At 37.0% G+C, this 12,583-nt stretch overlaps 1 protein-coding gene across 6 annotated transcripts in view; it reads left to right on the top strand.

The window, feature by feature from the left end:
- The window catches only part of ARAP2 (ArfGAP with RhoGAP domain, ankyrin repeat and PH domain 2), a 197,010-nt gene that overhangs the window by 39,615 nt on the left and 144,812 nt on the right, over positions 1–12,583 (top strand). For 5 of the 6 annotated variants that reach the window (XR_009494861.1, XR_009494862.1, XM_059887746.1 and 2 more), the window contains exons 7-8: positions 6,412–6,481; positions 11,527–11,580. Coding sequence is in view for 4 of the 6 variants with exons in the window: in XM_059887746.1 (XP_059743729.1) it covers positions 6,412–6,481; positions 11,527–11,580 (124 nt within the window). In the remaining 2 variants the exon portion in view is untranslated. The remainder of the gene's footprint in view (positions 1–6,411; positions 6,482–11,526; positions 11,581–12,583) is intronic. The other variant, XM_059887745.1, reaches the window with a different exon arrangement.

The raw sequence follows: 12,583 nt of genomic DNA, 5'->3' as shown, positions 1-12,583 counted from the left end.
TCATCTTAGCTAGAAGCTGTTGAGTTGTTTTATTTATTTATTTTTACAGAGTATGACTCCATAAAATAGAGAGGTCTGAGTCTTTTAACACAGTTTTACATATACCATGTCATGTAAGAACAAAACTCTTTGTAAATATTAGCAAAATTGTGAGTCACACATTGAAATTTGTACTTTATCGTTGACTTCTAAAACTCCTTTGGCACTTGAGATTTTACGTTAAAATTTGTTTTTTCTTCATTTAAAGCAGAGATGGAAGCTGGGATTTCAGAAAATTTTTGTTTTTGTTTTTTTGGCCTCAGCTCATTTTGGTTCATATTATTTTGGAAACAATCATTTTGGTTTGGTTAAAAGTGAAGAAATGCACTCTAGAAATACACTTTAGAATAGAAAAGTGCTGATATTTTATAGAAATATTATAATTCCTTGAATGTGTATCTATAAAATACTTTATACTAATACTGCAGGATTTAAAGCTTCGTACTTAAGAGCTATGTGATTAAGTGATTAGCTAAAATAAAAAAGAGCTGTTAAATAAAAATCTGGATTTTTTGGAAATTGTACCAAAAATATTGAGCCTAGCTAGGGTTAGAGCAGAAAATAAGATAAAATATGCATAGGCTTCTTCAGCACTATGTAAATAAGGCAGGTGAATCTGAAACAGCATATTTATGATATCTTTTTCTTAGATATTTTTGAAATAATTGAGAAATATGTTTGTGATGATTAATAAAAGTCATAAATTTTGACTTAGTTACTTTTCAGTTGTGTGATATTTAAAGATGACAATTTGGTAGCCTCTACCACTTTAATGTCGTTGGTTAGCATACTGATCGAATTTTTAAAGAGTTAAAAGATATATTAAAAAAATAAAAACCTTGCTGGCACTTCAGATCGAAATTAAATAGGAGTGCCTTCATGGAAGTACTTCATAGAGATTTAATTGTTTGTATATACACAGTTGTTTAAAAAGAGCTTTTAAAATACACAGTTTTTGAGACAATAAAAACCAACACCAGGTGGCGAGACTGTATTTAAGATAGCAGTTGAAGCTGCCCTACCAGAACTCAAGGGAATAGCTTATAGAAATCAGTAACACTGCACCTGCCTTATAAATTATTGTAAACAAAACTTCTCAAAACAATGTTTCCCTTTAGGATCCTAACAACAAAATAGTATAAAACCTAGGCTAATATTTTTTCTTGTCTGCTTTAACCTTTTTTCCTGAAGGAATTCTGAAGTACTTTGCAGAATTGAACTCACATATCAAATGGGCGGAGGTCAAATGTTACTGCGACCTGAAGGAATATGCAAGATACTTAGCTGTAAAAATGTGCCAGCATCTGTTCTGAGTAGTTGTTAAGAGCACAGACTTAGGGACCAGACTGCCTGAATTTTCTTCATAGAAATGATCTTTATTAATTGTGTGACTTGGGTAAATTATTTAACCTGCCAGTCCTTCAGTGCCTTCATCTGTAAAATAGGAATATTTTTGCCTCCTATGGTTGTTTGGAGGATTAAATGAATTAATATTTATGTATAGCTTGCTACAGTGTCTAGAACAAAGCACTATATAAGTGTTTGTTATTTTTATTATCAAAATTATTGTGCCAAATAAGTTCTTTATTGACTGAGGTTTTAAAATCTGTGTATAATAATTTATCAGTATTTCAGATCTAATTTGTGTCATGTGATAGGAACACAGACTGGAGTGACATTGTTTTTATATCTTGTCTGTTTTCAACATTTACTAAATAAATTGTTAATTGAAATTTAAGGGAAAGGTATAAGTTATGTTAGAGAAAGCTTTTAAAGTACTTTAGCAACCTCTAATTGTCTGTAATAGATTAATTTTACATACTTACCTTGGAATTAGTTGCTGGATATTGAGTAGACGTTTATAAATATATGAGAAAAATATTTAATTCTTACACAGAAAAGATAATTCTTAAAAATCAACTATTCATAACTTTCTTTTTAAATTTAAAATTGTATTGACATTTAGAAACAGTGCATCTTAAGCTCTCCCTTTTATGCAGTTGAAATTTTGGTTAAATTTTAGAGTTTGCCAGTTCAAATCCAAGTGTCCATTTGGCAGAAAGGGGACTTATATTGTGAGATAGTATCTAAGTACAAGTTCTTATCTTTAACCAATTGATAGAATTTAGTATTAAAGTTCACATGCAGAAAATAGCTAATTTAATGTTGACACATTTAATGAATAAAATAGATTATATGTGTAGTTTTAGAAACATATTCGTTGATTTGCATCTTTAAATAGGAAGATACAAAATGCACATATCTTAAATAATATATTTTAAGAAGATGTAACTGTGAAATGTATTTTAAAATTACATGGAAATATTGATGAATTAAAAAGTTTTTGTCAGAAAAATCTGATCTTTAGTATTTGAAAAGAACAAAATAAATTAACAGTAAACTCGTTGAGTTAGTAATTTATTTTCTCTATCCATAAAATGAGAATTTGAGGAAGCATCTTACAATGAGAAATACATTTATTTGTTATTCTATGCACTAGATATTGAGCATATTTTATATGCTAGAAACTGGTAGTCATTGGTTTTACATTGATTAAAAAGACATGGTTTCAGTGCTCAAGAATCTCAGTATCTATTGAATAGTAAGGGAAATGGAGGACATAAAATAAATGTATAATTGAAAATTCTCCTAAGTGTCATTAAGAAATGGAGCAAGAGGCCAAAGCAACCTGAAGGATTTGCGTTACTCAATGGTGGCCACTTAGGGGAATGACTTTTGAACTGAGATCTCAAGGACAAGCCAGCTATGTGAGGAGCAGGCAGCATTTTCTTGGCATATGGGAAGGCCGCAAGACAAAAAAGAATCTAGCGAGAGGAGACAGTATGGTTGGAAGACAGTGTCCACAGAATAGGTACCCACAGATTGGATGCCTGGCTGGATGAATGAATGATAGCAGAAATAATGTTTTAATGGTAGGATCGCAAAGTGGCTGTCTTCAACTACAGAGCAGTTGATTTTTCAGCTGCCACACTCTCATTCCATTTCATTGTGGGCTGGGATTTGTCTTATTTACCTGATCTTCCATAGCTTATTAGACAGATTTAACCTTTATACTGTGCAGTACTGCAGCAATTAGAAGCAAAGGATTAGAGACATATCTAATCCTTTAGATACACATCTCACAGCATCTTAAAAACATAGTGCTAAGTGAAAAAAAGTGAGAAACAGTGAGATCTGTAGCACCATGCCATTTATGTAAATTAAAAATACATGTTTTGTGAACTTATGGTAGTGGGAGGAAGGCATAGTTAGGGAGTTTGAAATGGACATGTATGCACTGCTGTATTTGAAAGGGAATAACCAGCAAGGACCTACTATATAGCACATGGGACTCTGCTGAATGTTGTGTGGCAGCCTGGATGGGAGGGGAGTTTGGGGGAGAACGGCTGTATGTATATGTACGGCTGAGTCCTTTTGTTGTTCACCTGAAACTACCATGACATTGTTAATCAGCAATACCCCAATACAAAATAAAAAGGTAAAAAACATACTGGGTTAAAATGGCTGAACACATGCAATAGTCACCTGGCAGTTGAGAAAATCAAAATGGTTGGAGTATCTTAGGAGTTGAGTCTCTCAGAGGCAGAGGTTTTGGTTGACTTTCTTCAGAAAGCCAAGTATTAAGTGTGTTCTTTGTAGTCAGTGCCTAGGAGGAGAAATGTAGCTAGGCATGTGGTAGCATCTCTGACTGATCTCTGAGCTGTCTGCCCTCCCTCTTCCCCTACTCATTTTCCTGGATGATGCCTCAGACCTCAAACTGTCTATCCACATGCTAATGGAATTCTAAGAAAACTTTAAGTCCAAGTGACTGCAACTGAACAGTCTTAAGTAAGACAGGTTAAAGTAAGTTTTAAACTTCTTTTTAGTCCGTGCTTTGGCAGGTTTTGAAACTCTGAATCTAACTCTGAGGTTTCAGAAGTTTTCCCGCCTTCTGCCAACCTTTCTTTTAAAATACAGATTATTTGAGTGCTGGTCAGTTGAGGTTTTACTTGTCATCTTGCTGTTTCGCTAAGGGGACATTTGCTTAATCATGTCACTCTTTTAGTCAACAGATTCTTTTTTAGTACCATATTTGTCTCTGTGTTAGCTGCTGATCATATAGTAGAGAATGAAATATCCTTGGACTTTGTCCTTGTAAAGCATAAGGACTGGTGTGGGAGTCAGCAACTCAACAAACATAACTACAGACTGTGTTAAGTGCTATGAGGAAAAAGAGAGGGTGCTTTCAGAGAATAACTTTGTGATTTGCTTTGGATTGGTTTGTCAGTGGAGGAATGTCTGTGTGGGTGGTTAAGTGGAACTCTGAAAGATAAGGAGTAGTTAGCCAAGGAATTAGGGGGGTAATGGAAGGTCCTAAGGCCTTTATCTCCTACAGATGTTGATTATTTTTATTCTAAAATGGGAGATTATATGCACTACTGAACTCTGCTTCTGCTAAGTCTCTTCAGTTGTGTCGGACTCTCTGCGACCCCATAGACGGCAGCCCACCAGGCTCCCCCGTCCCTGGGATTCTCCAGGCAAGAACACTGGAGTGGGTTGCCATTTCCTTCTCCAATGCATGAAAGTGAAAAGTGAAAGTGAAGTGGCTCAGTCGTGTCCGACTCTTAGCGACCCCATGGACTGCAGCCTACCAGGCTCCTCTGTCCATGGGATTTTCCAGGCAAGAGTACTGGAGTGGGGTGCCATTGCCTTCTCTAGTTTCCTATTCATCATGTAAGGTGGGCAGACGCCTGACACAAAATCTTGATTTCTTGAATTAGTGTTGAGATTGTGTGGGAGGGAGGGTGTCTAGTTACCTGCCTTTAAGTGTGACAGATCAACATGAAATGAGCCTAGTGATTTTATTCAATGTATAATTATTGTGTATTTGCTTAGTATTTTTTACCTTGTAACTCTTAATGCTGGCAATTTGAAGAACCCTTGGGTTCTGTGAAGAAAGTAAAAACCAACACTGTTGAATGTTGCAAGGTTAAGAGAACAGGTGGCACACCAAGAGAAGTTAAAAAGAAGCAGAAGGTTGAGGGAATAAGCCGGAAAGAACAAGGTAGTTGGTTGTGGTTATATAATTTTAAGCTTTTGTCATAGTCTTACTACTTCGTGATTAACCTTTTGAGCTCTTTTGAATAGTCTTACAATTTCATGATTAACTGAAGGCTTATATGCGACAATGTTGTCCACACCAGTGGATTTTGAAACTTCTCTCAGATCAATTTGCTCTAATTTTATCTAAGGAGAATAATTTGGCTAATGATCAACGTGGGCGGCTTGCTGTATTTCATTAGTGTAACAAGTGTGTGGGCTCAGGAAGTAGCCCGGAAGACAAGTTCTCCACACTTTCTGAAGTGTTTTTTCTATCTTTAAATCTTCTGAAAACCACAGAAAGTTATACAATTTCCTTAACTTAAATGTGTTAGAAAACTGCAAAAGGAAAAGGTAGACCTGGTTATCCACTTAGTTTAGAGATGACTTTTAAAATAGGAAGTTTTTGTATATTATCTGTAATAAAGGCCAAAGGTATCTCGATTATGTCAGTTCACGCTGAGTCATGTAGAGAATAGACAGTCAAAACCTTTAGGGCTGTCTGACTTTGGTGAAAGGGACTGAAAAATAAAAACAAGCCCAAGTAGAAGTGGGTCTTCAGTTTTCCCTTATATAGTCAGGGTGATTTTTTTCCTCCTTTATGCCTAAATAGAGAACATATGATGACATAATTTTGCTTTGCTTCTCGAGTCAACAACCATTTCAAACTGCATTTGCCTTTCATATGATTCTTTTTCTCAAAATGTTAATGTTTCAGCGAATTTTGGATGATTGCAAATGATTCTCTATATTTAGACAGGGCCTCTTCAGCTTATTTGATCAGAATTAAATATATCTATGTAAATCCAATTGACAAAGCTTTGTTATTTTAGCAAAACATTATTAATGCTCCAAAGCAGAGATTTAAAAGCTAAGATAAAATGTTATAATCTTAATGAAAGATAAAAATTCTTATTATTAATGTTTTCATTAAGGGATTATCCCTTTAAAGGATATGATGTGATGATCGTGTTTTTGTCCACACTTTACAGGTATGGGAATGACACAGTAAGTTACAGTTTAAAAATGATGACCCTGTTAGAAGTATCCTTTTTAAAACCACCTAGAAACACTGATTAGAAAGTGTCATTGTATGTATTTTCTTTCCTTTGTACCATTGCCTAAACTGCATCGTCACAGCCTATTGTTTTCTTCACTGTTTTAACAGCAACAAATGGGAATGTACTGAAACACAGTTATGGTACAAATGCATTTAAAATCCAAGTTCATGGTTCTTAATAATGTGAAATGACAATTTCATGTGTTTTACAGAAAACGCATGTTTCAGAAGAGATGGGTGAAATTTGATGGCCTTAGCATTTCTTATTACAATAATGATAAGGTAAGTATGTTTTACAGTTTTAAAAGATTGTCCTGTGTGTGCTGAATGTATTTCAATAAACAAAGCACATGATTTGGTCTTTAGGTGTTGGATTATCAAGATGAAAAGAATTTGCATAGAGTAAAACACTTAACTCTTTTCATAGGTTAACTTTTTCGTGGTGCATAAAATTGAGATTTTTAAAAACTTACGTATCTAACAATTATTTGTGGAGAATCTCCTGCAAACTACTAGAATTGCTATAGATGATATACAGATATATAAGAAATTGCCTTTATTTTAGGTAGCACTAAGAATGTTTAGAGAACAATACCACAAAGGAGAAGTTACTTTGTTCTCTAGAAGGGCTATGAAGGAACCAAGGAATGCTTCTTGCACGAGATTTCAAATGGCCATGAATTTTGAAGAAAGAGGAGTTTGTACGTAAACAGGAAGAACAGGACTTGATAGTTGATAGAATGAGTTGCCCAGATTCTTTGGTGGGAAAATAGTGAATGTGAGGGAGACTAATGGCTGATGAAGCTGAGAAGGTTGGGTTCGGAGTTCCAGCTCATTGAAAATCTTAAAGTGCAAGGGCTTAAAATGTATTCTTTCAGCAGTTGAATCTTAATGACATGTACTGTTTTCATCAGGTGCTTCTTCATTAGGTATGAGAATGTCTTTATTCTTAAGAGCTGTAGACTGAGATATTTTGGAGTGAAGTGTCATGAAATCTGAAAATGTCTTGAATTTACTTCTCTATATATACTTTATATATAAGCATATTTATATATTATAGATGTATATGTATATGCACACGTGCATAATTAGGTAAAACAAAAAGGTTTCAATGTTAACAAATGTCAAATTGAGGTAGAGGTTATGAATGTTCACTGTACTAATCTTTCAACTTCTATGTGTTTGAAAATTTCCTTAAATAAAAAGTTGGTACTAATAAATATACCTTATTTTTTTGTTAGTCAAAATCATACAATTTTATAATCTTAACTGCACATTCTTTTAATATACAAACAACAGTTAACCACATTCTCTTATTTAAAGTTTATAATCTAAAATCATCTTCTCATTAGAGATTTTTCACTGCCTTATGTTGGTGTTATTTCTGGCTTGAACATTGAGGTAGATTGCTTTTCATATATTGATTCTTTAGTGCTACAGGACGAAGAGCATAAGCTTTTAGAAATAAAGTAATACACACTGCAGGCTAAAACACAGGATAGTAGGAGGTTTTGAGAAGTGTTCACTGGTTTCACTTTGCAGGGATCACTATAAACCATCAGGTAGGTTTAAACATGCCTCTTTAATGTTTGCAGGATGATGAGATGAATATTTGTAAATGCTAGTTTTCTACCTTAGCTGCTGTTTTTAGTTTGCTTGTTGATTTGAATATCCAGGCAGTTTCTGTACGTAGGGTGGTTATAATGTATGCTCTGTACCTGATGCAATCTCACCCCTGGTTTTCTTCATCACCTGTGCCCTTCTCTGATTTGCTTGAAATGAGGAAGGAAACTATTCAGAAGTGAGACAGGCTTCCCTGTCATCAGGCTCATTATCCCCTTCTGGGGGAGAGGATGTCTAGTATCTCTGACCAACCAGATTCATTCTGTCCTTTAAAAGCTCATTTCAACTGCATTGAGGAGACGAGCACATACCCGCCTTGATGCAATAAAGATGATGCAGCCTTGGCTTGAAATCGAGACAAAAAGTTTATGATAAAACAAATTATTATAGGGATTTCTATGGTGGTCCTGTGTTTTGGATTCCATACTCTCAATGCCAAGGGCCTGGGTTTGATCCATGGCTGGGGAACTAAGATCCTAAGCCGTGTGGTATGGCATATATATGTATATAACAAATTATTTAGCTTCACATTAAAATTTTTTAAAATGTTAAATTGTTTCCTATGGCACTTTTTTCCTTTACTATTCAGATGATTGGTGTCATGTTGGCAAAAGAACCCCAGGACCACTAGATTAGGTGTTTCCTAAAAGGAGATGTGGTTTCTGTTGTGACCCTTCTGGCTGAAGGGCTGGATTGGTGGACTGGGAAGAGAGGATTGTACGGCCAGTGAAAAGAGGGCACGGGTGGGGCCATAGCTGCCATCTCAGCTGGGTGTGGAGTTTTCATCACTAGTTGCAGCTCCAGGGCTTTTGAGCGCAGGGTCACTAGTTGTGGCACACGAACTTAATTGCTCTGTGACATGTGAGATCTTCCTGGGCCAGGGATCAAATCTGTGTCTCCTGCATTGGCAGGCAGATTCTTCACCACTGAGCCACCAGGGAAGCCCCTTCCAGTGTTTAAATATACACTTGAGGGGCATGTGGCCGGGCTTTCAGGAAGTAGTTTGCAGAGTTGCCTATTCCCTTAGTTTTCTTCTGCTTTTCTCAGTGCCACTCAATCATGTCTCAGCAAGGCCTTTTCAATTGTATTACTGAAAATGGCATCATCCCAGCAGGTTTGATATCTTGTCACCTGCCAAGAGATCTGACTCACCCTCCTCTCACTCAGCTGTGGGCAGAATTGCCCCGTGGTCCTTTCATTGTCTGCAAGTGGTAGATAAATGACAAACTTGACCTAAATATCTGTGTTATAGGCTCCGGGGATGCTTTAGAATTTCTTTCCTTCAGGAAAATTTTACACTCTGAAAAATGCAGGCATTTTGAGCCTGGTGTCATTGAGTTTCCTTTTTTTTCCCCCTCTGTATTGTCTTTATCGTGTGCTGGAAGGGAAATGTAAAGTCACCTCTACAGTGTTAAAAAAATTTCGAGATTGATCTTGATAATTCATAATAGTTATAAATGAGCCTTTAGAGAAAGTGCAACTTCCTAAAGTTCAAGTGACATAATACTTTGCTTCTTAAGTACATTTTGATCACTTCTGGGGGATTCATTTTTCTATTACTCTTCTATAAGTACTGACCTGTTAAACAACATTATTGTAGATATGTGGGTGAGTTGTTATGTTTTTAAGGAATTAAAAAAAAAAAATTCTATGAAGAGATTTAGTGGAAGGAAAATCTCCTTTTTAAAATTCCTGTCTTTCCCTACAATGCCGTTGACTTTTCTCTACTGAAAAACTGGTTAATGGTAAAATTTTATTCAACAAATAGTTAATTATCCCATTAGAGATATGTGTTTTATAAACTCCTCTAATCCTTAGGCAAACTGCAACTTGAGAGTGGACCACCTAGAAGTGATAAGTGCTTTTGAATACTCTGAATTTTTCATTATCTGGTCTCAGCCAGTACAGACTTACAGTCAGATAGACCCTTTCACTGTTCCAAGGGTGCTGGGCCTCTTCACGTCTCTCAGGCTGCCTGACAGTGGAGAGACAGTCTCTCCCTCCTGTCAATTCCTAGAGTCCTTAGTAGTCTAGTACAGCTTGGTACCTGCCTGTATTTATTGAATTTTTCTTTGCTAAACCAGTCATGTGATGTCTGTCTGTACAGGGACTTTTTTCAACAGTATCAGGGTACAACTGTGAAAAACTTGGGCATATCTTTACATGTAGTCTCATCTCTATGGTTTTGCTCTTCCTCTGAATCCATTAGACATTACAGTCCATGAAAATCCTGTGCAAACTTCAAGGCCCATCTTGTTCATCTTCTTGAATCTTTCCTTTATTCTCTCCAACTATGGCATTTGAACAATAATAAGCAGGAAAAGTGAGAAGGAGCACTAGCTGAAAGTAGGGAAGCAAATCAGGAGAGTGGGAAGTAAATCAGGCATTAATTTATCAGGATGTAGGCTGTATAGGCTGGTGGAAGTACTAAAAAATAAATTTAGAAAAATACTAAAAATGAGCTGTCAGAATTTGTATAATTGTGATTGATTGGACATAAGATTCATTCATTCAGAAAATATACAATACTGATTATGTGAAAGGTGGTGAAGGAAATAGAACTATGATGCACAGTCAGTTTAGAAAGATTGTATTAATCAGATGATCACAAGTAAATATAAAGATCATCATTTAAATTAGAGTTAGTAGTTGTTATAGACAGAGAAGGCAATGGCACCCTACTCCAGTACTCTTGCCTGGAAAATCCCATGGACGGAGGAGTCTGGTAGGCTGCAGTCCATGGGGTCGCTGGGAGTCGGACACGACTGAGCCACTTCACTTTCACTTTTCACTTTCATGCTTTGGAGAAGGAAATGGCAACCCACTCCAGTGTTCTTGCCTGGAGAATCCCAGGGACAGGGGAGCCTAGTGGGCTGCCATCTCTGGGGTCGCACAGAGTCGGGCACTACTGAAGCGAATTAGCAGCAGCAGCAGCAATTGTTATAGAGGAAGAGCACAGGTTCCTATTAAGGTTTCTTCCTGGGTCAAGTTGAGGGGCCTGAGAGAAAAGCCGAGTTGGAGAACTTTTTTCAGGAATATAAATTCCCTGGTGGCTCAGAGGTTAATGCGTCTGCCTACAATGTGGGAGACCTGGGTTCGATCCCTGGGTCAGGAAGATCCCCTGGAGAAGGAAATGGCAACCCACTCTAGTATTCTTGCCTGGAGAATTCCATGGACGGAGGAGCTTGGTGGGCTACAGTCCACGGGGTCACAAAGAGTCTGACACGACTGAGCGACTTCCCTTTCATATGCTGAAACAGGAAAAGAAATGGAAGCAGTAAGTATGTGAAGACGGATATGTAAAATGGTGCCTTGCAGAACAGAGTGTGTGGTGTCACTGGATTGAGGAGAACCATGATGTGTGAAGGAGCTGCAGGAATCAGGAAGTAGCGGGGAGCAAGTTGACATTGTAGCTGTAGGGGACTCCGAAGTCATGTGGGTGCAGAAGAGCAGCCCAAGTCAAAGGCTATTGTGTTGAAGACTGATTGACCAAGAAGTGATATGTTAATAGACCATTATAGATGAAGATAATTCAGTTTTAGAGTTTGAGGTGCTTATGGGACAGTTAGAGGTACCATGGATGATGCAAAAATATGGGAGTGGAATGGGTAGAAATAGACAAGGAATAGAGGAAGAGACAGATTTTAGAATTCTCCCCATAAAATTGGTAGTTGAAATAGTAAGAAGGGATTTTTTTCCCTTAGGAAGAGAAGCTAAAACCCCCAAAATGGAAAATAAGGAGAAGAAAAAGTTATTCTGTAAGTACTCATTCCTTGACATCCCTCTCCTTTTTCTAGGAAGTTACCTCCTCATATTCCTAAATCACAATTCAAATATCTTACTTGATTTTGGCTGCTTAAGAGGACAAAGGAACATCTTCAAGGCATTGTTATTGAAGATGACATAAAGATGAATAGGGTTTTGATGGATACGTGAAGTCAGGGATCGGGGATAGAGGAAGACAGCGGAGCAGAGGAAACTGTCAAATAACTAAGAGGGAATACCATGAGAATATAATGTATGTCCTCAACTGGCAGAGGAGAAACCTCCCAGGAGACCCATCTTCCTGCTCATGCAGCTGTCTTTTACCCATCTGCTATGTACAGCTGTAGTTTGCTGCTGGGAGGAATATGAACATGACACTTGTGCTCTGCATGGAATGACTTAGTAGGTTCTTTGCCTAACCGGTTGTTTCAGATCCTTGGGACTTGACTCAAAAGTAATGGCTCCATGGATGCTGGAAGAGAATTGTAGAAGAAAGCTTATTGAGCTGTGTCCAAACTCTCTTGACACCCAAGACATTTTGTAATGTGACCTTGATTTATATTTTCAGCCTCATCTGTGTCCAGCTTCTTTTGATACTCAACACTTTGCATAATGTGGCCTTGATGAATGTTTTCTACGTCATCTCTTTTGATTCTACACTGCAGCTCCTCTTACTTCTCTACTTGACTCCTCTATTACTCAGTCTTTCCAGCCAGAATCTGCCACCACCACCCGGCCCCACCTCCTCACATATCTATTTGGTTAACTTAAGGTTTCTTAAAGTCAGGTTCAAATGTCACTACTTCTGTGAAAATGTCTGCTTTCTTATAAGGAGAACTGACAATTCTCATCTTTGTACTCTTTATTTCCCATAGTTTTTACTCACTTTTAAACTTGTCTCTCAGGTTGGTTTGTTTTTGTTTTTGTTTTTGCGGCTATTTGAATGTGAATGTACAAGTACTCTTGGAATTTTTCTTTCCAACACAGGGCCCAGTC

This window comes from Bos taurus, chromosome 6 (assembly GCF_002263795.3).
Source record: "Bos taurus isolate L1 Dominette 01449 registration number 42190680 breed Hereford chromosome 6, ARS-UCD2.0, whole genome shotgun sequence".
NCBI lineage: Eukaryota > Metazoa > Chordata > Mammalia > Artiodactyla > Bovidae > Bos > Bos taurus.
The sequence above is the reverse complement of the archived record's forward strand: the minus strand, read 5'-3'. Positions and strand labels throughout refer to the sequence as shown.